The sequence below is a fragment of the Triticum urartu genome, chromosome 1A (genome assembly GCF_056163025.1).
Source record: "Triticum urartu cultivar PI428250 chromosome 1A, HENAU_Tu73, whole genome shotgun sequence".
Classification (NCBI taxonomy): domain Eukaryota; kingdom Viridiplantae; phylum Streptophyta; class Magnoliopsida; order Poales; family Poaceae; genus Triticum; species Triticum urartu.
Genome location: NC_141873.1, coordinates 15,572,814 through 15,597,297, shown reverse-complemented (window position 1 = coordinate 15,597,297; position 24,484 = coordinate 15,572,814). Strand labels below are relative to the sequence as shown.

Below are 24,484 nucleotides of genomic sequence, written 5' to 3'. Positions count from 1 at the left end.
TCTTTCGTAAGAGCGTAGCTGGCAGGACCTTCATACTGCTTCGGAGGCATGCCGTCTTTTTCGTGCAAACGTTGCAGGTCCTCCCGTGCCTCAGGTGTATCTTTTGTCTTCCCATACACGCCCAAGAAGCCTAACAGGTTCACACAAAGGTTCTTCATCATGTGCATCATGTCGATTGAAGAGCGGACCTCTAGCTCTTTCCAGTAGGGTAGGTCGAAGAATATAGATTTCTTCATCCACAGGGGTGCGCGTCCCTTAGCGTCATTCGGAATAGCTAGTCCGCCGGGACCCTTTCCAAAGATTACGTGTAAATCATTGACCATAGCAAGTACGTGATCACCGGTACGCATGGCGGGCTTCTTCCGGTGATCTGCCTCGCCTTTGAAATGCTTGCCTTTCTTTCGACATTGATGGTTGGTCGGGAGAAATCGACGATGGCCCACGTACACATTCTTCCTGCATCTGTCCAGGTATGTACTTTTGGTGTCATCCAAACAGTGCGTGCATGTGTGGTATCCCTTGTTTGTCTGTCCTGAAAGGTTACTGAGAGCGGGCCAATCGTTTATGGTCACGAACAGCAACGCCTTTAGGTTAAATTCCTCTTGTTTGTGCTCATCCCATGTACATACACCGTTTCCATTCCACAGTTGTAAAAGTCTTCAACTAATGGCCTTAGGTACACATCAATGTCGTTGCCGGGTTGCTTAGGGCCTTCGATGAGAACTGGCATCATAATGAACTTCCGCTTCATGCACATCCAAGGAGGAAGGTTATACATACATAGAGTCACGGGCCAGGTGCTGTGATTGCTGCTCTGCTCCCCGAAAGGATTAATGCCATCCGCGCTTAAAGCAAACCTATGTTCCTTGGGTCCTTTGCAAACTCATCCCAGTACTTTCTCTAGATTTTTCTCCACTGCGACCCGTCAGCAGGTGCTCTCAACTTCCCGTCTTTCTTACGGTCCTCACTGTGCCATCGCATCAACTTGGCATGCTCTCCATTTCTGAACAGACGTTTCAACCGTGGTATTATAGGAGCATACCACATCACCTTCGCAGGAACCCTCTTCCTGGGGGGCTCGCCGTCAACATCACCAGGGTCATCTCGTCTGATCTTATACCGCAATGCACCGCATACCGGGCATGCGTTCATATCCTTGTATGCACCATGGTAGAGGATGCAGTCATTAGGGCATGCATGTATCTTCTGCACCTCCAATCCTAGAGGGCATACGACCTTCTTTGTTGCGTATGTACTGTCGGGCAATTCGTTATCCTTTGGAAGCTTCTTCTTCAATATTTTCAGTAGCTTCTCAAATCCTTTGTCAGGCACAGCATTCTCTGCCTTCCACTGCAGCAATTCTAGTATGGTACCGAGCTTTGTGTTGCCATCTTCGCAATTGGGGTACAACCCTTTTTTGTGATCCTCTAACATGCGATCGAACTTCAGCTTTTCCTTTTGACTTTCGCATTGCGTCCTTGCATCGACAATGACCCGGCGGAGATCATCATCATCGGGCACATCGTCTGGTTCCTCTTGATCTTCAGCAGCTTCACCCGTTGCAGCATCATTGGGCACATCGTCTGGTTCCTCTTGATCTTCACCAGCTCCCCCCGTTGCAGCATCACCATATTCAGGGGGCACATAGTTGTCATCGTACTCTTCTTCTTCGCCGTCTTCCATCATAACCCCTATTTCTCCGTGCCCTGTCCAAACATTATAGTGTGGCATGAAACCCTTGTAAAGCAGGTGGGTGTGAAGGATTTTCCGGTCAGAGTAAGACTTCGTATTCCCACAATTAGGGCATGGACAACACATAAAACCATTCTGCTTGTTTGCCTCAGTCGCTTCGAGAAATTCATGCATGCCCTTAATGTACTCGGAGGTGTGTCTGTCACCGTACATCCATTGCCGGTTCATCTGCGTGCGTTATATATAATTAAGTGTGTCAAAAACCATTACAGAACATCATGAATAGATAATGAAGTGACCAAATTAATATAAGTTCATCATCACATTAAAACCAAAGTACATACATAGTTCTCATCTAACAACATATAGCTCTCCAGAGCATCTAATTAATTAAACCATACATTGAAACTATGTAAAACATTTCAATGCGAAAACAAACGCGATCATAATCGCAACCAAGGTAACAATTGATCCAACGGCATAATGATACCAAGCCTCGGTATGAACGGCATATTTTCTAATCTTTCTAATCTTCAAGCGCATTGCATGCATCTTGATCTTGTGATCATCGACGACATCCGCAACATGCAACTCCAATATCATCTTCTCCTCCTCATTTTCCTTCAAGAAATTGTTTTCTTCTTCAACTAAATTTAACCTCTCAACAATAGGGCCAGTTGGAATTTCTGGTTCACATACCTCCTAGATAAATAAAATCTATGTCACGTTGGTCGGCATAATTTTCATAAACAATAAATGAACCAATAGTTATAAAGATAATATATACCACATCCGAATCATAGACAGGACGAAGGCCGACGGGGGCGGATACCAAAACCATCGCACTATATAAGATGCAATAATAAAAGTAAGAAAATGATACAAGTATCTATCTAAACATACAAGTAAGAATATTTTTCCATTCAGAAAGAAGATAAGAACAAGAGGCTCACCACGGTGGTGCCGCTGATGAGATCGGCGCGGGTGATCGACGGCGGTGAAGACGGGGGCGGGGCGTGACGGACCGCTAAACCTAGACAAATATTGAGGAAAATGGAGCTTGGAGGTCGAGCTTGGAGAGGAGAAAGCTTAAGTAGTGTGGCTCGGGCATTCCATCGAACACCTTGTGTGCATAGGAGGTGAGCTAGAGCACCACCAAGCCCTCTCCCCCTCGGCCAGAAAAAACAGAGCAGTGTGCTCTGCTCTTGCGCGAGGGGGTATATATAGGCACCACCATTGGTCTTGGTTGGTGGCATGAACCGGGACAAAAGGGGGGCCTTTGGTCCCGGTTCATGCCCCCAACCGGGGCCAATGGTGGTGGGCCAGGAGCCAGGCCCATTGGTCCTGGTTCGTCCCACAAACCGGGATCAGAAGGTCCAGACGAACCGGGACCAATGGCCCACGTGGCCCGGCCGGCCCCCTGGGCTCACGAACCGGGTCCAATGCACCCATTGGTCCCGGTTCTAGACTGAACCGGGACTAATGGGCTTACCTGGCCTGAACCTTTGCCCCCTTTTCTACTAGTGCTAGTTCAAGTCATCTCAATAATAATAACATAATTGGATCATATAACTATCCCTCATCATGCAACAAAGAGTCACTCCAAAGTCACTAATAGCGGAGAACAAACGAAGAGATTATGGTAGGGTACGAAACCACCTCAAAGTTATCATTTCTGATTGATCTATCATAGAGATCGTACTAGAATAACACCTTAAGACACAAATCAACCAAAACCCTAATGTCACCTAGATACTCCAATGTCACCTCAAGTATTCGTGGGTATGATTATACGATATGCATCACACAATCTCAGATTCATCTATTCAAGCAACACAAAGTACTTCAAAGAGTGCCCCAAAGTTTCTACCGGAGAGTCAAGACGGAAACATGTGCCAACCCCTATGCATAGGTTAATGGGCGGAACCCGCAAGTTGATCACCAAAACATACATCAAGTGAATCAATAGAATAACCCATTGTCACCACGGTTATCCCACGCAAGACATACATCAAGTGTTCTCAAATCCTTAAAGACTCAATCCGATAAGATAACTTCAAAGGAAAAACTCAATCCATTACAAGAGAGTAAAGGGGGAGAAACATCATAAGATCCAACTATAATAGCAAAGCTCACGATACATCAAGATCGTACCACCTCAAGAACACGAGAGAGAGAGAGAGATCAAACACATAGCTACTGGTACATACCCTCATCCCCAAGGGTGAACTACTCCCTCCTCGTCATGGAGAGCACCGGGATGATGAAGATGGCTACCGGAGAGGCATTCCCCCTCCGGCAGGGTGCTGGAACGGGTCTAGATTGGTTTTCGGTGGCTACGGAGGCTTCTGGCGACGGAACTCCCAATCTATTCTGCTCCCCGAAGTTTTTAGGGTATATGGATATATGTAGGAGGAAGAAGTACGTCGGTGGATCTCCGGGCTGTCCACGAGGCAGGGGGTGCGCCTAGGGGGGTTTGGCGCCCCCCCCCCCACCCTCGTGGGCAGCCCGGGACTCTTCTGGTCCAACTCTGATGCTTCATGGGCTTCTTCTGATCCAAAAATAAGCTCCGTCAATTTTCAGGTCAATTGGACTCCGTTTGGTTTTCCTTTTCTGCGATACTCTAAAACAAGGAAAAAAACAGAAACTGGCACTGGGCTCTGGGTTAATAGGTTAGTCCCAAAAATAATATTAAAGTGTCTAATAAAGCCCGTAAACATCCAAAATAGATAATATAATAGCATGAATACTTCATAAATTATAGATATGTTGGAGACGTATCAGCGGCGGCTGGGAGGGTCGCGGGCGGGCGGACGGGCGCGGGCGGGTGGGAAAGGAAATTAAGTGGCGGTTGGGCGTTCGCGGGCGGCGGCTAGTTTTGGACCAGATGCATCTCGTGATGTATATTTGCATCGCGAGGTGTTGTATTTTACATCACGAGGAGGCCACGGTCCAATTTTTTTGCATATGGACCGTTTGTTGGAGCAGCGTTTTTTGCTTCAGACGGTCCAAAAGTTAGGTATTTTTACATTTGAACCCTCTATTGGAGATGCTCTCAACCTTTTTAAAGAGAAAGAAGAAGGGAGCAAAGTTGGAGCTCGGATGGTTAACCTTTGGTCATGGGCCGGAAAACGTGATGGGCTCTGCCTAGCAGACCTAGTTTTATTTTTAGTTTTGGGTGAGGTAGCAGGCCTTTTTTTTTGATGGGGTAGCAGGCCTTGTTAACAAGTAGGCCACACACAAGGCTCGTCGTCCTTCCCAGCCGCCCCCACGGCCCGCAGCTCGCCGGTTCTCCTCCACCGCCGCCGCCGACGACGGTGGCCGCCGAGCCCCACGTCCGCTCCCAACGGCAGGTCAGCCCAACCCAGCAGCCGGAAGATGATCCCCGGCCGTCGCCCTCCACATCGGTGACTGAGTCGGCGGTCAGGCAGCGGCAGTCGGCCCAAACGGTAAGGAGCAGCAGCGGCCGCGCTTCGATTCCTCTCAAATCCAACACCAATAGGTACTCCTGGAGCCACACCACTGCTTACATTCTCGCTTCTTATCACAATTCGATAAAATGCCATCAATACATCAAAGATGGAATGTCATCTCTGAAGAAATTCAGTGAGATTCAGGCTATCAGAGGTACACCAACTTATAGGTCTTTCAGTAGTCTGATGTTTGGGGGCATCTGTTCCAGGCCGCTAGGACATTCAAGAAGATAGAAATGAATGAGCTTCCTCATTGCACTTATACATTCAGGTAACCGCTGCGGATTCCAACAACTATTGAGCCTCAATGTTTGCAAGCGTAGATACTGAATCTGGCAATCTAACAATGCAAGACTCAGATAGGTCAAGATACCGTAAATGTTTTTGCATTTATGATCTGGCAATTGGTAACAGAAGAACTGTCACAACACAATGCTCTTAACGACATCGTATTTAACTCCTTAAGATCCGTGTATCTGTCTGGTTCATTAACAAAGTGCAGAGAGGTGTTGTGCTTCTGAATAATCCACTCATTTGTTCCAATTCAGACTTTGGCATGCTCCATTCATACTTTGGAATCTGTATATGACGGGCGTCTTCTAACAATACTTTCTGTTGAACCAACTCTTCTAAGTTGCATATTCATCTGCGATGAAAACAAATTCTCCTTCCTATGGCAAATCCATTGTAACCTCTTCTTGAAGAAAACCATTAGCCATCCATACTTGGATCAGTATGTCTTTTTTCATCTCGTAGTCCTTGGGAAAGACAACACAGAGGCAGAGCATTGCTTCGTTTCAGATGTCAAGTGTCTGTAGCTCAATTTCAGTATGCTTAGGACCATTCCTGTACTTGCCTTGGTCATTATCCCCAATGTTGCTATTTTCTATGACCTGCCATTCCTGCACTTGTTGTTTACAGATCATCAAGCCAGCCATCGTCTACAGAGCAAAAGGCAACCCCCTGCATTTCTTGACAATACGTCTGCCAATGGTGACCAACTCTTCGCATGGCCTTCTTCTCAGCAAGCCGTACGTGCGAAGCGGTCTGGAGAGGAACTACTATGAAGTGGAGTTGAGTCTCACATGGAGTGGAGTTGAGATCGAGAAGGGAGGGACTATTATGAAGTGGAATTATTGAGATGGAGAAGAATTATTGGAGACAGAAACTGCGTGTTGCTGCCCTGCGCTATCTAGTACAATTATGAAGGGGAGGGACGCAGAGAGCTGGTCCTGCTCCTCCACAGTGACAGACAGTGAGTGTTGCTGCCTAGTACAATTATTGAGATGGAGAAGAATTATTGGAGACAGAAACCGCGTGCGTGCATGGTCGATGTTCTGACCTGTGGGCCAGCATGCATGTACGTGGGTTCCAAAAAGCTTCAAAAATCAGTGTGAACAAATGAGGCCCTCTCAAGTCGCAACCAATATTGACGCCAAGAAGCAGTCTAGGCAAGCGCGTGTTGGTGGGAAGAAGCAGCGATTCTGCCATGGATCGATCTTGCTGTTAATTGGTCTCGGCCGTGCGCGAAGTTGGTGAAGCAAGCAGAGATATCAAATATGCTCCAATAATAGTATGAATACCCTGATCCATAATGCAAGGCTTGGGACCGGCTATGTATTAGTTGGCTTGAAAAATATTGGGCTCATTCCATTCCCCTTCCCTACCCTTACGCCAGCGACGCTGCAGCCGTCGTCTCTTTTCGTATTTCCCTTCTCTATGCGGTAGAAACAGCTCAGCATGATGAAGGCATCCATCCCCTTCTAGTTAGATAACATGTTTCAAAGCAACAGAAACTGAATCTTCAGTTCTTCACCAACCCGCATAAATGATCAATTCCAAAGTGCATATACAATTTTTTTACTTTTACGTTGTCACAGCTCAAATTCTTCAAACAATATTTTTGATAGGTTATTGGTTTCGTTTTTTGTTTGTCACAGAGCCAGTTCATGCCAAGACGCGTTTAGGCTACAAGACTCGGGCAACACCCTCGACACAAGAAGGCACTCGAAATTGATGAATCTGAAGATCACTCTGAAACTTTGGTAGCTTATTAAGTTTCCTAACTCCAGCTTACAACATTTCTTGTATTTCTGTGGTCACACTTTTGCTTGTCTTCCGAGGGAGCTTTGGTGTTGACATGCACGGAATTTGCATTAGTAGTATTCATAGAAACAGATATTCGTGGGTATTATACTGATATTTATGACTTACTGACATTGCCAAATTACGAGGGAGCTTTCAAGGGAGCTTTTCTTATTTGTGACTTACTGACATTGCCAAATTACGCCGATGATTATTATACTGATGTTTTTTCTCTCTCTGAAAAAGTGAGTGCTATGGCTTGCTACTGTTTCGTGTGTTGCCATTTACCATTGAAGCCATTGCCATGAGGGTTGGTGGAAGCCTCATGAAAGCTTGGTGCAAGCCTCGTGATTGACCTGACCAGCTAAGGTACACATGATTTTTTTTTTAAAAACTGAAACTGTGGGGTGGCCTTTGACAGTAGCACATGGCATTTATGGTAGTTCTGTCCCAATGTGAACTTAGGTGAGCCCAAATGGACTTCCCCGTCAGCTTCAGTCAGCAGAACACTTGGCCTTTCAGTTCTATACATACATCCTCTCTTCTCCAAATTATTCATTCTTCTTCTCCATGGCTCCCCTCTACATACTACTCGGTCTTCTCCTATTGCACACTGCTCCTTGGTGCTTCTCTGCAGCTGTAGATGAGGACACTCTCATGGCAGGCCAAGCGCTCGCCGTTGGTGACAAGCTCGTCTCCAGGAACGGCAAGTTTGCCCTTGGCTTCTTCCAGCCAGCAGCAAGCAGCAGTATCAGTAAGTCGTCCCGCAACGCCACCTCCTCAAGATCCAGCTGGTACCTTGGCATATGGTTTAATAAAATCCCAGTTTTGACTACCGTGTGGATCGCTAATAGAGAGGAGCCCATCACCCACCCCAACCTCAACTCAGCACAGCTCAAGATCTCAAACGATGGCAATCTTGCCATCGTAGTAAACCATGGTAGCAACACTCAATCTATAGTTTGGTCCACTCATATTGTCAATAATAGGACACACAACAGCCTAAACATCACTAGCGCTGCCGTTCTCTTGAATAGTGGAAACCTTGTCCTCAAAGAGAGCCCATCATCTGACTTATCGGTGTGGCAGAGCTTCGACAACCCAACAGATGTTTGGCTTGCTGGTGCCAAGTTTGGCAGGAACAAGGTCACCGGTTTTAGTCGTTATGGGATCTCAAAGAAGAGCCTCATTGATCCAGGTCTCGGCTCATACAGTATTGAACTAGAAGGCACCAGGGGGATTGTCCTTAAGCACCGTAACCCCTCCATAGAATACTGGCTTTATGCATCCTCCACAGCAGCATCGTTGGTACCAGTAGTCAATTCACTGCTAAGTTTGGATCCTCGGACTAAAGGTTTATATAACCTAGTATATGTCAATGATGACCAAGAAGAGTACTACATGTATACTTCACATGATGAATCATCTTCCATGTTTGTCTCACTAGACATCTCTGGTCAGATAAAGTTGAATCTTTGGTCCCAAGCAAATCAGTCTTGGCAAACAATATATGCCCAGCCTGATGATCCCTGCGATCCACCTGCTGCCTGTGGACCTTTCGCGGTATGCAGAGGCAAGCCGCATCCATCATGTGACTGTATGGAGAACTTCTCTAAGAAGTCACCGCATGATTGGGAGTTTGAGGATCGAATAGGAGGATGCATCAGGAATACACCATTACATTGCACTACTTCAAAGAACATCACAAGTTCAACAGACATTTTCCATCCCATTGCGCAAGTTACACTGCCCTACAACCCACAAAGCATAGCTGTTGCTACCACTCAGAGCAAATGCGAAGAAGCTTGTCTCAGTTCATGTTCCTGCACTGCTTATTCCTATAAAAATAACAGATGCTCTGTCTGGAATGGGGAATTGCTTAGTTCAACTTTTGATGATGGCATCGATAACACTTCCAAAGATGTTCTTTATCTCCGCTTTGCTGCCGAAGATTTCTCGGCAAATTTAAGAAAAAACAAAAGAAAACCAAATGTTGCGGTTGTTACTGCAGCAATCATTATTGGTGTCGGGTTACTAATGCTCATGCTGTTGCTACTGATTTGGAGGAACAAATTCAAGTGGTGTGTTTTGCTGCCAATATACTCTGACAATCAAGGGAGTGCTGGTGGGATTGTAGCCTTTAGATACACTGATTTAGTTCGTGCTACTAAAAAATTCTCAGAAAAGCTGGGAGGAGGTGGTTTTGGTTCAGTATACAAGGGAGTGTTAAGTGAATCAAAGACTACTATAGCAGTCAAAAGGCTTGATGGTGCCCATCAAGGAGAGAAGCAATTCAGGGCTGAGGTGAGCTCAGTTGGACTGATCCAACATATCAACCTAGTAAAATTGATCGGTTTCTGCTGTGAAGGTGATCACAGATTACTTGTGTATGAACACATGTTAAATGGGTCTCTTGATGGCCATCTATTTAAAAAGAGAAATGCTGCTGTTCTAAATTGGAACACTAGATATCAAATAGCCCTAGGAGTTGCCAAAGGATTGTCCTACTTGCATCAGAGTTGCCACAAATGCATCATACACTGTGATATTAAGCCAGAGAACATACTTCTGGATGCATCATTTGTTCCTAAAGTTGCAGACTTTGGGCTGGCAGCGTTTGTGGGAAGGGATTTTAGCCGAATTCTGACTTCATTCAGAGGAACTACAGGTTATCTTGCCCCAGAGTGGCTTAGCGGAGTTGCGGTCACACCAAAAATTGATGTTTATGGCTTTGGCATGGTGCTGCTGGAAATCATATCAGGAAGGAGGAATTCGTCACCTGAGACATCACACTACACCAATAGCAGCAGCAATGTGGACCAGCATGTTGGATATTTCCCTGTGCAAACCATCAGCAAGCTTCACAGCGGAGATGTAAAGAGTTTGGTGGATCCACAGTTACATGGTGACTTCAATTTGGAAGAGGCTGAAAGGGTTTGCAAAGTTGCATGCTGGTGCATCCAAGATAATGAGTTTGATCGGCCGACGATGGGTGAAGTGGTCCGGGTTCTCGAGGGCCTACAGGAGATTGATGTGCCGCCAATGCCAAGACTACTTGCAGCTCTGACGGAACAGTCTGGTGCTGCAATTTTAATGTAACAATATTTTGCAGTCGATATTACTAGTCTTGTTAAGTTCAGCAATTTTCGTGAAGTTGTAATGTGTAGAGGAAGGAATAAAGGAAGCAAGTTTTCTGTTGCTAATTAGTTGTCTCTTATTTAAGTTTTTTAGTGCCAGTTATATATGGTAAGGAATCATTGTAGCAGAAAATGGCAGATATAGAAATATGTGTGTTGTTCTGTTCTTGTCAAACCTGGGATGGGAACTTAGATTTTTAGTTGTTTTAAATTGTGCATAATCATACTGCAACAGTTGCTGCAGTTCTGCGAGTGTAGGAAGATGTCAGGTGGATATGATCAAGAGACTACCTCGGCTATATAATCACCTGATATTTTAAAATTTCTGTGCGATTTGTATAATTTTGGATAAGCCAATAATGGCATCTTGGATTTCACTGTTGCGTTTGCCCTTTGTGGGTTGCCAGCTCAACTGACCATCCTCGGCGACTCTGAAAGGAATGCACATGCTTCCCTGTGACCCTAGCACAACTACGACCATGAACAAGGTAGCAATCTTCATGCAGCAAGTTTGTTTATGCAGTTTCTTCGTGTGTTTTCAGTATAGGTTATGAGTTGGAGTTCTGACTGAAATGGCACCAGTAGGATATGTAGGTGAAGTGCACCCTAGGCTTCAATAAGGTGAATATGAACTGTTTTTTCCCCAACGCGCAGATAAATATTCCTTATGCAGCAAATTCTGGTTTATGTGAATATATTGTGTCACAATGTTCATGTACAACGCACAGATAAACGTAAGTATTGTGGTATTCTGGTCCTCGTCATGGTGCTGATGATCTGGAAACAAGATGGAACTGAAGACAGAGCTCCAGTCATGTGCTTTTGCATGTTAAGGTACTGCTTTATACCCCTAATATTTCCACGGACTTCTTTCTTTTGTGCTCATCTATTATGGTGTAATAGTTGTTCTGGGTTTTTATGCAAACTGTATCTTTTATTATATAAGGATACAAAAAAATAAGAAGCAAAAACAAAGACACATGCCAAAACTAAACAACAAAATGACAGTTTGTACCACCGCAGGGTGACTGCGGCGTGCCACCGTGCATGGTTCGCCAGCCTTGCATCAGAAAATCTCATTTCGATTTATTTATCAGTTACAAGGCAGAAAAAAGGATAATAAGTGACCACATTTCTTCAGGTTTTACTTTCCATGACCATGACCAAAAAATAACCCTAGCAAGCTACAATTGCCATTCAACATCTGAGCGTTGCTGCTCCCAGAACCAACTGCCTGAACTGTGTTAAGCAGTCCATCGCCCGGTCGAAGTCGTCGCTCTCGAGTAAAAAGCTGAACCGGCAGTAGTTCGGTATCCCGGTCCACTTGCTGCTGCTTATGCAGGCAGGGTCCAGTGGATCTAAGGAGTGCTTCCCTGATGTTATAGCCGTGGAGCTCGGCTTCAAGACCGTTCACCCGTCCACCCTGAACGATTTGCCGATGTACGCTGTCAGTTTTGCCAGCAGTTAAATACCACCGTGGAAGCCGGCGACATCCCAGCCACAGCTCTTCAGTGTCTGTTCATCCCACGACAAAAGCAGAGTGTCTGTTCATCCCACAAGGAGAGCATGCATGTCAGACACCAAGTTTCTCTGAACTACCAACCTTTATCTCTGAACAAGGTTTGAGAGGGATGTGCAGGATGTATGTCATAGGCGCGCTTCTTTAGTGTCCCCTAATTTCGATCCTTGATGAGATCAGAGAAATGCTGATCCCACTTGTTCCTCAGAAACAACAGTTTTCTGAAACTTTCTGAAAGTACTTGTTGAACGACTCAGGCTTGTGAAAATATCCTAGCACTTTTTTCGAAAAAAGTACTTGTGAAAATATGTTGGACCAAGGAAAGGTCATATAAACAAACTATCCTTTTCCCAAACTCCAGCCATCTCTGTTGTGAAACTCCAGATGAGAGAAGGAGGTGTATATCGCTCCCCAAGCAGAGCTCCATGCTCAACGCAAACAGAATGAAGATCTTTTATCCCGCCGTGAGTTAAATGCGTGCATTATACAGAGCTGCTCCTTGAGTGCTCGGTTCATTGATCTATGTCCGACTGCTATGGTCGTCTTTTTTCACTAGCACCGTCTTATTATGGGCATAACTCGATCGTGCGCCCATAGCTAATCGTTGTCAGGTGGGCTCAATAACAAGCAAAGAGGTTCATCACAATTACGGTGAAAAGTCATGGGTTCAAGTCATGTGCACACCTTTTTTTTTGTTTTCTTATTTGTTTTTCATCTTCCTATGTTAGTTATTTGGTTCCTTTTACCTTTTTCTTGAGTTATACTGAGGTGGTAGTGTTCTTTCTTCTCATTTTTTATTTGATTTGTATTTAATTATTTCCTTTTGTCTTCTTTTTTTCCTTTCCACCTTTTGACGTTATAGTGTTTTTTCCATTTTGGTCTGATTGTTTCTTAAATCACATTTCTTATGTTCCATGGATTTTTATTTGTTATGTCATATTGTTTTATTTGTTTAAGAACATACATGAACAGTTTGTACAACGCTTTTGGTTGTGTTTTGAATACTTGGAACGTTTTTTTGAGCTAGTGGCTAGTGTCATGTTTTATGACGCTAGACGACCACTTTTAATTCAATGGTTGGCGCATTTTTTTTTGGACTACAGGCATATTTTCTAGCATAAGTTAGATATTTTTGTTTAAAGTAATGAACATTTTTGTGTTACAATTGGTAAGTTTTCGCGGACTACAACCTTTCCATGGTGTATTATCGAGCACCAATTCTCGTCATGGTCGATCGGCTCCTTCCGGCAAGCGATGGCACCATCAGGAGGGCCATCCTGCTTGACACACTGCCGCGGCACCGACGTGTTCATCCTCAACACGGGCCACTAGTGGAACGTGCACAAGACCATGAAAATCGTATGTAATTAGTTAGCTATTGTGTTGCATATTTACATTTTTATGACAATGATTAGTTATTTGACTAGAGCTGCAATATGTGCTTGCAGGGGAAATTATTTCACGGTGGGAGATTGCTTCAACGTGACAACAAACATCAAGGAAGCATTTCAACAGTCTCCACAGATGGTGAAAGATTGGGCACTTACCAATTCACAACTCGCCAAGACCAGCTACCTCTTCTTCAGGAGCTATTCTCCATCGCACTACGACAACGGGACATGGGTCACTGGTGGCTCCTACGCGGACAAACGGGATCCACTGATGATGATCACCAGTGATAGTGATCAACGGGAGCACTTGTGGATCAACACAATGATCTTGAGTGTGGTGCGAAGCATGAGGAGACGGCACGGGATGAACAAGGAGGCGTTTTCCTAGTCATAATTAATTAAACGTTATTGTGTCATCTAAATACTTAGGTTGTAGTACTTTGTACAGTTTTTTTTTTGAACTTGTACACAGTTATACGTAGGCATATAAGACCCCATCAAGATTAAGTGAGTTTGATTAGAGGACGACTACTGAATTTAGTGACCATATTTATGTTGGATCGTGTAAAGGGAATATCTCACATAAGAGACCGTAGTTCATACCAGAAGTTTGGAAGCTTAGATGTACACATCGCCCTTTGCTGACTTTCTTTGCGAGATGGTGTTCGTTTCCCTTCTCTTCGTGGATTCTCGCATGTGATAATGGAAGTCGATTGCTTGGAGTTGGTGACACTCTGGAACACTCGTCACAATTCTCGTTCAATTGTGGCTCCTTTAGTTTTAGAGATTGGAGAGCTTAGTACTCATTTTTTCTCTTTTGCTATTCAACATGTAAACAGGTCAGCCAATTTACCGGTTCACTTGTGTGTTAAGCGTGCATGCACACTTAATGTGACCGATAGTTGGCTTGACGAGACTCCTAGCTTCTTGGTGTCCAGCCTCTTGGCTGATTGTTCCAAGAATGCGTTTACTCAATAAAGCTCTCTGAATTTCCCTGTAAAAAAAAAACATCGCCCTTTGCTGTTCAAACAAGTTTAATCATGACGGGCCCCAAATGGTATTTTCCCCATGTAGACTGTCAAAGGCGCATTTTTTGTGCGTGGACGCCCACAGAGTGAACTGCATGGACGGAGGCACATTTTTTGTGCTGCCGGTACTGGTTTTCGTTTAATTTGTCTTTTCTAGTTTATCTTGTCAGTATTAGTATTTTCAGTGTTATTTCTTACATTCTTCGGGATTTCCCTTTCCTTTTTCTTTCCCCCTCTTTTCTTCCTTTTCCATTTTCTTTCCCTCTATATTTTTTTGTGTAAAACAAATATACACTTTTATAGACAAATATATAAGAATATATTTTTAAATATATGAAGAAAATTTTAAATTACAGGAGCATTTTTAAGGACATGAACTCTTATTAAAATTATAAGAACATCCTTTGCAAACATGTCAACATTTTTTTATTTACAAGATGTGTGAACGCATTTTAAAAGTTGATATTTTTTTCTCTAAAAAGGCATGAACAAATTTGAAAATTATACTAATACTTTTTAACATACATGAAAATTATACTTCTCCATTTTATTTGTCTATTTTTTAATTACATGAACACATTTTTAAATTACATGAACACTTGTTAAAATTACAAGAACATCCTTTTCAAACAGGTCAACATTTTTCTTTACATGATTTGTGAACACATATTAAAAGTAGATGTTTTTCTAAAGACAGGAATGAATTTGAAAATTATACTAATACTTTTCAATATAGATGAACATTGTTTCAATTGAACTAATTTTAATTTAAAAGATGATTTTTAAAAGCCAAATATTCTCATATGTGTAAAGATTTTTATAACAAACAAATATTTAAACTCTTTTTTATTATAGATTGGATTATAATTTATATTTTGAACACAATTCCAAGAAAGACAAAAAAGAAAATAAAGTACCTATGTGAATGGGCCGCAGTGGTCGTGGCCCATATAAGTCATGTGTGGTCAACTGCGGCAAGGACATGGCGACATCAATGTCAACCATGGGTAGAGTGAGACGATGATCCGGCCGGTGTCGGTCGATGGATCATCGAGATAGGTGGCGGCAGTGATGAGGGTAGACGAGGATGCCGAGGTGGGGTGAAGATATGTGTTTTGACACAACAAGCTAAAAAACAAGGTTGGAGCTCAGAAGGGAAAGCTTTGCTCGTGGGCTGGGAAACCGGATAAGCTCTGGCTGAGCCTTGTTAGAAGTATTCTTCATGCAGGGCCCACGGTGGGCCGCCTCCACGGTTCTCCACCCATCGCTCGTATTTTCAGTGTTTTTATCTTACATTTTTTGGGTTTTCGTTTTTCTTTTTCTATTTTCCCTCTTTTTCTTCACTTCACTGTTTTATTTGTCTATAGTTTTTTTGGTAAAAGAAATATACACATTTATAGAGAATGCATGAATATATTTATAAATACATGAACACTCTTTAAAATTACAAGAACATCCTTTTCAAAGAGGTCAACATTTTTTCTTTACATGATGTGTGAACACATTTTAAATGTAGATGTTTTTAAAAAGAGGTAGAAATAAATTTGAAAACTGTACTAATACTTTTTAATATAGATGAACACTGTTTCAGTTGCATAAAGTTTTATTGAAATTTGATTTTTTTAGAAAACAATATGTTTAAATACTTTTATAAGAAACATATATTTTTACTCTTTTTTTTATTATACATTGGATTATATTTTTTATTTTTAACACAATTCCAAGAAAGCAAAAAGGAAAACATACCTGTGTGAATGGGCTCCTATCCATCCGTCCCACTCCCACCCGCCTCCACGGTTCTCCGCCCACCGCCGGCGACGATGACGCCGGCCGCCGCCCCGTACACTCCCAACGTCAGCAAGCAGAAGAAGCAGCCGCAGCCGGCAGGGAGCTGACCCCGGCCGTCGCCCTCCACATCGGTGACAGAATCGGCGGTGAGGCAGCAGCAGTCCACCCCAATCCCAACGGCAGCAAGCAGCAGTCACAGTCCAAGATGTTGACCAATAGGTACTCCTGCGCGACACCACTGCTTACATTTTCGGTCTCTGATTTAGTTTGTTATTATACTGAAATAAGTGAAGCTCGAATTGGTTGGATTTTCGATTCATTGGTGACTTGCAGATGAGATAAGTGAAACAAGTGAACGTGGATCACATTCACCTTGTGCTGGAAAAGGAAAAGCTCCATCAGATATCACTAACTGTCAGATGTGGACGGACTGCAATGCAGAGAAGTATGGGAGTGGAGACGGAATAAGGTAATCTGCCTATCTTGCAAATAAGTGAAGCACCAATTGATGTAGATGTTTGATGCCATTTTATCGAATTGCAGATGAGATAAGTGAAACGAGTGAATGTGGATCACATCCACTTTGTGCTCCAAAGGACATCATAAGAGGAGATCCACTAACTGTCAGATGCAGAGAAATATGGGAGTGGAGACAGAATAATTAAGGTAATCAACAGAGTATTCGCTACTTTTGAAGATAAATATCGGCGTAGCTGTTGAAATACAAGTCCAATTGTGAATCTGTGTGTCTTGCAAACAACTAATAGAGTACTGTTACATGGTAGTGACAAGTGATTATTCATACATCTCCAGACCTATTATATGGACTGAAAGTATCGAAATGCAGTGTTGACAGAGCATGGTAGTCCCTGAATGTTGATAGAGTATGGTAGTCCCTGTTTTGATTTATGCTAGAGGTTCATTCTCAGATGAGACAAAAGGCTTCAGGGGCATCTGCAGACTCTGCAGCCTCCCCGTTAACATGTTCACGACCTTTGTCATCGACGGCCGGTTTCGCGGGTTCCATTGGATGCACCACAGTGCCACCATCGCCAGCTGCCTCACCTTCTCTTTCTCTTCTTGAGTTGTATCCAAAGTAAGCGCCAACTCCTCACCATTGATCACTTTCTCGTAGATCCACTCTGGGAGGTAAACATCATCCTGGCTCCCGATTCTTGGGTCTGCATTCCTCCTCCCGCTCACCATTTCTAGCACCAGCATTCCAAAACTGTACACGTCTGACTTGTACGATACTCCCCCAAAGTTCCGAGAGTATAGCTCTGGTGCAATGTAGCCCATCGTGCCTCTTGCTGCTGTTAAGGTGACGATGCTTTGGTCTCTTGCGCACAACTTTGCGAGGCCAAAGTCTGAGATCTTTGGATTGAAGTTGTAGTCCAGCAAGATATTGTGAGGCTTAATGTCAAAGTGGAGGATGTGCTGGTTGCACCCTTGATGCAAGTACTCCATTCCTTGCGCGACGCCTAAAGCAATATCTAGCAGCTTGTCTGGTACTAGAAGATGCTGAAAAATGTTTGGGTCGCGAGAGAATATGTATTTCTCCAGTGACTCGTTAGGCATGAATTCATAAATAAGAGCCTGTCTCATTCCTTCGGAACAAAATCCTAGGAGGCGGACAATATTGGCATGGTGGATTAGTCCAATGGTTGCAACTTCATTGATGAACACCTCTCCCTCTCCTGTAGAGTTCTCTAGCATCTTGACTGCCACGGGCACTCCATTTGGCAGCTCACCTTTGTATACACTTCCAAATCCTCCCTGCCCCACCTTTTCCTTGAACCGTCTTGCTATCTTCTTAACTTCAGAGAACGTGTACCTCGTGGGCTTTGATGTGCCATATGTCTTGAGGAACATTTCGACCTTCAAATGTATCTCCTCATTATATCTTTTCTTGAGTGAAAGATAAAGTGCAGTGGCCACCGTCACCAAAAGAACGACAAATGCGGCCACCGATGATGTAGCTGAATAAACAAATAATATGACATCAGCATATTGCATTGGGAATTAAAAGCCTTTCCTTAGTTTTATGTGGATAATCGGATAAGTGGACGTCAAGGTTCAGAGTAGCCAACAATAGGAATTTGCATAGTATAAATTTTGTAATTAAAATGACTGCAGTCAGAGTAGTACCTGTGATGACTTTGATACGTGAACCTGCAAATACCAAGAAAGAGAATTTGATTCCGATGATGGTTTACTAAAACTGTCAAATTGATTTCGGTGTTGTCTACCGTTGCTGCCATACATTTCCCTAGCGGCGATACAGTAGAGCTTTTAATGTTTGATGAGAAACAAAGAAGCAGTAATCTTTTGGCCTTTTGAAATAGAAAAAATCTTTGTCACAACTGGCTAACCATATTTCATTTTTGTAGAGCATATAGGAGAACCATGTGTCTTTATATCTAGAAGAGAATATCATGAACACACTGTGGTACTGCCAAGCTTTACACTGAACTTAGACAAGGACGTTATTCAAGATACTATTACAGAAGGAAACACAGCCCACCAACTATTCTATGTGTGCTTTGGTTGTTCTGTTATGTTGCAGAGCATGTGGTACCGGTTGAAGATTATTCTGTCGATGGTCTTTTGCTGGTTTTCTTCCTTTTGGCCTGGCCCTGTAATTCGCTTCCTGGTTCTTGGTTGGGTCGCTGACCTGAATGGGAGGCTTCATAGATAGAGCACTGGGGCTTGCTAGGCATTATCAGGTGGGTTATAATATGTTGACCATGGCTCTATTGCACCAAGGTTTATTATATTTTACAAAAAATCATTTGGACACTCATTTCTATTTTCTTCTGTTATTTAGAAACATTACGCTTTAGGATTGTATTGAAGTGGTGTCTGTGCATCTCTACCAAAGTGTTGGATGGATGAGCAAATTTTATAACGCCCCAGTGTTTAATAGTTGAACAAAACATATTTCTTTCCTCTCGACAATTTCTCAGATTTTTTATGAGAGTTCAGGTACTTAGGTCAATGTGATAGCTCAAGAAAGCTACTAAAAATGATTTGTGGTGCTATTTTGAAAAATAATTATTGACAGAAAGTCTTGCGGAGATTCAAACATGTGAAAATATAAAGTAAAGTTTTAATGGACTTCAAAACTTCATTACAAATAAAATAGGATGATGCAATTAAAAAGGGTTCTAGACAGTTAGAATTGATCATACCGCCAGGCATACAGAATGCTAGATTCTGTTCTGAGCTGAACGCGCAGCGTCGCCCACTGAGCTCACATTTTTCGCAACTGTGATCATTCCAACACACCGTGGTCTCAGCAGAACTAATAAATGTTTCTGCAGCTTCCTTGAAGGACTGTGGGTCGTATCTTGGGAAGCAACTCGAATACATGGGTATCAGACTGCGACTGACACCATCTGAGACTGGGACGACCTTGCAGTCCAACGGAAGAATAGACATGTCTTCATAACCATCCACCAAATAAAAGAAGTGGGTTGTGTTGCTAAGGCAGGAGACTGGGCCTGCAATCCCATCGGCAGCACCAAGTGCAAACTCTCTTGAACAGCGCACTAAGGTAGAATTCCATCGATAAAGACCTGGCATCTCATCGTTGATAACATCAGCCCGTGGAGATGATGAGCTTCTAGAGATGACAAGCTTCTGCTGTAGCACGAAACAAGGGTCTACAAGCGGGATGAGCTTCATGGAAGAATGCCTGTAATCTATGGCGCTGACACTGTATGGGCCAAGAACTGGGTGAACAAGGATGGTGTCTTGACCAGAGCATGCTAACTTCCTGATTGATCTGCCAGCACATCCACATGACGACAATGATGATTTATTGCTGGATTCAAGGCAGAAAGGGAACCTGATCTCTGGGCCATGTTGGCTGCACTGGGACGGTGGGCAGTATTTGAAGAAATCTTTATCATCCCATGCCGTGGCCAAGTAGATTCCGTGGTTGATCAGAGGCAGCAGCAGGAGGGCTATGACAAGTAATTTACTCATCTTTCTATACTGCTGTACCAAGATGGTGAGCAAAGAGGAAGAAGTGGAGTGGCAAGTGCCAAAAATACACACAGCACTTATTCCCTTTCGTCTATAGCTACGCAGTCAGAGTTATGCTCTACTGATTGTTAGGCCTAAGGACGAAAAGAACGTTTCAATTGATAGTCCATGCCATGCTCTTGTGGTTTTAGTGGGACTTGGTTCAGTCCACTGTCCAGTCTATTGGCAGCTGTCACGGTGTGGAAAATCTCTGGAAAAAATGATGGGATAGAAGACCCCAAACCTTGGGTCGTCTTCTGGTCCTAGCTGTGGAAAATCTCTGGAAAATCTCTGGAAAAAATCGAGAGAATATCTTCCTCTTTTGCGCGTGGTGTATATACCAGTGAAATCATAATCAATATCCCAACCACACTATTGATTGGTACATACAGCTGGATATGACCAACTAGTCGATGTCGATCCCTTGGCCCCCTTGGTACTCTTAACAGCTGGATATCAAGTCCCTAGTGCATCTGTGAAGCTTTCATGGGGAACTCTGGTGCATTTCATTGTTATATTACCCTACAATCCTTAATTGTCTTCTCCCTCGTTGCAGTTCTTGCAGCAGATCATGTCCAGGGACGAGATGATGGGTGCCCACCTTTCACCTGTGGGCATCTTCAAGACATACAACCTCCTTTCCGTCGGCGAGGTGATCCTCGTGAGTGCGGTGTTGAAGCATACGAGCTGGGTTGCACCAGTAGCAAGGCTACAATTCACATCAGCACAGGAACATACTATGTGTCTGCCATCAACTACACCGGTTCCTACTTCCGGGTCATCGACACCAACTTCGATACCAGTAGCAGCTGCCCTCTTCCACTGTGGAATCACGTTCCTTACATTGGTACATACTTTGGTAGATACATGGGCGGAATTGATTCAGTTTTACCACCTGGCTTTCGGTATTTGGTCTCTCAAAGCTATGAAGCAGCTTGTTTTGCTAATTGTTCGCAAGCAGTAATGATAATAGTGCATACAAACCCATTGCTTGCCTGAGTGCCAACAATTCACATGTTTATGTCTGGGTGTCTGGTTACATTTGTAACGTTGAAGATCTTGAACCTTATTGTGGATACCTGGCCAAGATTCCATTTGGTAACGGGTATTCTCCTGATTGGCTACAGCTACAGAATGCAAGTTATGCAGATATCACACAATTCATAAGTAAGGGGTTTACTGTCCGATTCCCTGTGGATACCAATGCTAGGAAGGATTCTTTATCTAAGACCATCAATTTATGCCGCAAAAATACAATCAGGTGATCACCCCATTGTTCCATTTCCTTACAAGTTTAGTTTCTGTCCTCCCTATGTCTTCAAAGGATTGGCGTGACCTCAAAAAGTATAATTGTACTTGTGCTGGCAGCATGCAAGCAGTTAGTCTATGACATTTCGAGTCCTCAACCTGGTTTGACACCATTTGCACAAATACTGGGTTTTAGTTTCCTTTGCACACAACATCATGCAACTCAATTATGAATTGCACTCTACACTAGTTTTTTCTTAACCCACCGGTCCAGAGCTGTGGCCTGGCACATCACTGGGCTGGCCACATCACCTTTTTGTTCTGCACAAATGTGATCAAATCAGTTGTGCAGGTGCATTTTACCCTATCAGTTGTGCACATCACTGGGTTTCCTTCTCAATGCATTTCTTTGCAATGGTACAATTTGCAGCTACTTCAAGGAGCAAATATCTGATGCAAGCATCGTGAGTTGGACTCGTGCTTTCCTATGGAGTGAAATTCACTTCTATCAATGTGTGACTTATGAACACTACAGTCCCTACTACACAACACAATCAATTTTGGTTGCCATGGCCATATTATCTGCTATTGCTATCCCCAAGTTCCTTTTCGGTACGTGACTATTACATGCTTTCTACCTTTTAGTTTGTCTGCATGATTCTAATTAATACGGCCACAATTTTGCATATACACATATACCCATGGGTTCATCTAGCTTATCCGTCGACTTGTTGTGCAGTACTGTGCAGGTTCTTGTTGGCACCCCTGGCTGTATGGATATTCCTAGCCTACAAGTACATGAAAACAAGGATCATAATTGATGCAGTTGAGAAGTTCCCCAGGATTCAACAAATGATTGGCCCGACGAGGTACTCCTACACAGATATAGTTGCAGTCACAAGCCATTTCAGAGATAAACTGGGCCAAGGGGGCTACGGATCTGTGTACAAGGGTGTGCTTCTTCCAGGCGGTGTCCATGTCGCCGTGAAGATGCTAAAGGGCAACTCAAACTGCAATGGAGAAGATTTCATTAGCGAGGTCTCCACCATCGGCAGGATCCACCACATCAACGTGGTTCGTTTAGTGGGGTTCTGCTCGGAGGAAATGAGAAGGGCCCTAGTCTACGAGTACATGCCCAATGGTTCCCTGGACAAGTACATCTTCTCTGCCGAGAAGAGCTTTTCTTGGGACAAGCTCAACGAGATCGCTCTGGGCATTACTAGGGGGATCAACTACTTACACCAGGGGTGCGACATGCAGATTCTGCACTTTGACATCAAGCCGCACAACATCCTTCTCGATAGCAATTTTGTCCCTAAGGTCGCTGATTTCGGGCTCGCCAAGCTGTATCCGAGGGGTGACAGTTTCGTGCCACTAAGTGCCATGCGGGGAACCATCGGCTACATAGCCCCCGAGATGATATCCCGGAGCTTCGGCGTCATATCCAGCAAGTCCGACGTGTACAGCTTCGGGATGCTGCTCCTGGAGATGGCCGGCGGGAGAAGGAACGCTGATCCAAACATGGGGTCCTCAAGCCAGGCTTACTACCCGTCATGGGTGTACGACCGGCTGACTTGGGAAGAAGCTGGTGAGATTTCTGATGTTGCTGCCGACATGCACGAGCTCGAGAAGAAACTATGCATTGTCGGATTGTGGTGCATTCAGATGAGGTCTCGTGATCGGCCAACGATGGGTGAGGTCATAGAGATTCTGGAGGCCGGGGCTGATGGCCTGCAGATGCCTTCGAGGCCGTTTTTCTGCGACGAAGGGCACATCCATGTGGAGGACTCTTACCAGTTCACTTCTGAGCTGACGGCGGTCTCAGAGAAAGATTTGACCGCAGTGTCAGAGGAAGACGATATGTGAGGTATATATACAATTTGTGGTATTAATTTATTATGTGTGCACGTATATGTATGTATCATGGAGTGATGCACTTATCTGTAAAAGTTATGGTTGTAACAGTACCAACCCAGTATAAATGCTTTCTGTCAGAGCAACTTCAAAGATTTGGCTATTTGTTTGTTCATTAATCTCGATAAATTCTGATGCAAAATATTGCTTGAACAGTAATTGTATTTCATTCTGCTGGCAGTTGGATGAACATTGTCACTGAGAAGCTAGCTTGCATCCGTTTTTTTTTTATGCATATGAATGATTCATAAAACTGTTGGTCTCCAAATTCATCACGAACTTATTGAAATGCAGCTTTAGTTTACAGCAACATCAGTCCAGATTTGAGTTTCGAGATGCATAATTGGCATTATTGTGGGAGAGTCCCTCCTATTCTCCCCTTCAGGATTGTGCACCTGCAAGTGCGCGAAGACATAGATAAATTGTTCCATTTTTCCTCTTTGCTGCTAAGAAATCGCCGCGGTCATATTGTGTTCGATAACCAGAGCCACAGGCCACAGCTGATCTTCTTACATGTTGTCTTCGATGGTAGGCAGGAAAAATATATTTCCACCTCTGATTTAATGGAACCCCTTGCTGTGTTGTAGTGGCTGCAACCCAGTCCTGCCACTCTTGTGCGTGTGCATGTGCGGTGAGGGGCACCGCGTGGAAATTCCAGTAACACTGACGTTGGCCAAGTCTGAAGAATGTGTGGACACTGTCAGTTACCCTGTAGATGGGGCAGAAAAGTCTTGTGCTCCAACTCCAGCAATGCTGATATGGTCCTGAAGCTGCTACCCTTGCTGTCCACTGCTTTGTACTAGTGGCAAGTGGTAGCCCCTGTCACAATCTGCCTCCCTGGTAGTGCACATGTCATTAGAGGAATAAATAGAGTTATTTTATTTTAATTTTGAAATATATAATTGCTTATGTATTTATTTACTATTACTCCTAGATGCAAATTCCAATCAAAATAAATATTTGAACCAGTCCTTGGAAGGATTGTCTTTTTTTCTGTGATGGGAGAGGTGAGATAAAAAACACAATCTTTTGTAAAAGCAAATACGTTTGCAGACAAAAAAAGAACTTTGCATTATTGGATGAACATTCAATCAACATCAGTGGGAAGCTAACTTACATTCCGATACTGATGTGACTAATGAAACAAAAAAAATCAATTCATCACAAATTCATCGAATGC

General features: G+C 43.6%; 3 protein-coding genes, 2 long non-coding RNA genes and 1 pseudogene across 9 annotated transcripts; 5 read left to right on the top strand and 1 right to left on the bottom strand.

Annotated features, from left to right (window-relative positions):
* The first annotated feature begins 4,930 nt into the window (after positions 1–4,930).
* Positions 4,931–10,694, top strand: LOC125526588 (G-type lectin S-receptor-like serine/threonine-protein kinase At2g19130). 4 transcript variants are annotated; one of them, XM_087544219.1, is made up of 3 exons: positions 4,931–5,194; positions 5,375–5,436; positions 7,106–10,694. In XM_087544219.1, exon 3 carries the CDS (start codon positions 7,821–7,823, stop codon positions 10,347–10,349), a length of 2,529 nt encoding a protein of 842 aa, XP_087400345.1. In that variant the 5' UTR covers positions 4,931–5,194; positions 5,375–5,436; positions 7,106–7,820; the 3' UTR covers positions 10,350–10,694. The 4 variants fall into 4 exon arrangements, with proteins under 4 accessions (XP_087400345.1, XP_048547198.2, XP_048547199.2 ...); XM_048691241.2 differs by having other exon boundaries at positions 6,087–10,694; XM_048691242.2 differs by lacking the exon at positions 5,375–5,436 and having other exon boundaries at positions 4,931–5,141.
* A 160-nt stretch (positions 10,695–10,854) lies between these two features.
* LOC147988429 (uncharacterized) lies at positions 10,855–13,920 on the top strand. The gene is made up of 2 exons (XR_015616854.1): positions 10,855–13,265; positions 13,355–13,920. It is a non-coding gene; the product is annotated as an uncharacterized LOC147988429 (long non-coding RNA).
* A 2,183-nt stretch (positions 13,921–16,103) lies between these two features.
* On the top strand, positions 16,104–16,795 carry LOC147988428 (uncharacterized). Its single transcript, XR_015616855.1, has 3 exons — positions 16,104–16,332; positions 16,447–16,582; positions 16,657–16,795. It is a non-coding gene; the product is annotated as an uncharacterized LOC147988428 (long non-coding RNA).
* Positions 16,775–20,241, bottom strand: LOC147988427 (rust resistance kinase Lr10-like). Of its 2 annotated transcripts, XM_087544233.1 has the most exons (3): positions 19,305–20,241; positions 18,262–18,285; positions 16,775–18,092 (listed from the first exon to the last, which is right to left on the bottom strand). In XM_087544233.1, the coding sequence occupies exons 1-3, from the start codon at positions 20,101–20,103 to the stop codon at positions 17,020–17,022; spliced, it is 1,896 nt and encodes a 631-aa protein (XP_087400359.1). In that variant the 5' UTR covers positions 20,104–20,241; the 3' UTR covers positions 16,775–17,019. The 2 variants fall into 2 exon arrangements, with proteins under 2 accessions (XP_087400359.1, XP_087400361.1); XM_087544235.1 differs by lacking the exon at positions 18,262–18,285.
* Positions 20,242–20,628: 387 nt separating this feature from the next.
* Positions 20,629–21,872, top strand: LOC125533168 (uncharacterized; annotated as a pseudogene).
* Positions 21,270–24,285, top strand: LOC147988426 (rust resistance kinase Lr10-like). Its single transcript, XM_087544227.1, has 4 exons — positions 21,270–21,403; positions 21,821–22,002; positions 22,130–23,257; positions 23,892–24,285. Exons 2-3 carry the CDS (start codon positions 21,960–21,962, stop codon positions 23,254–23,256), a joined length of 1,170 nt encoding a protein of 389 aa, XP_087400353.1. The 5' UTR covers positions 21,270–21,403; positions 21,821–21,959; the 3' UTR covers position 23,257; positions 23,892–24,285.
* Positions 24,286–24,484: the final 199 nt, after the last annotated feature.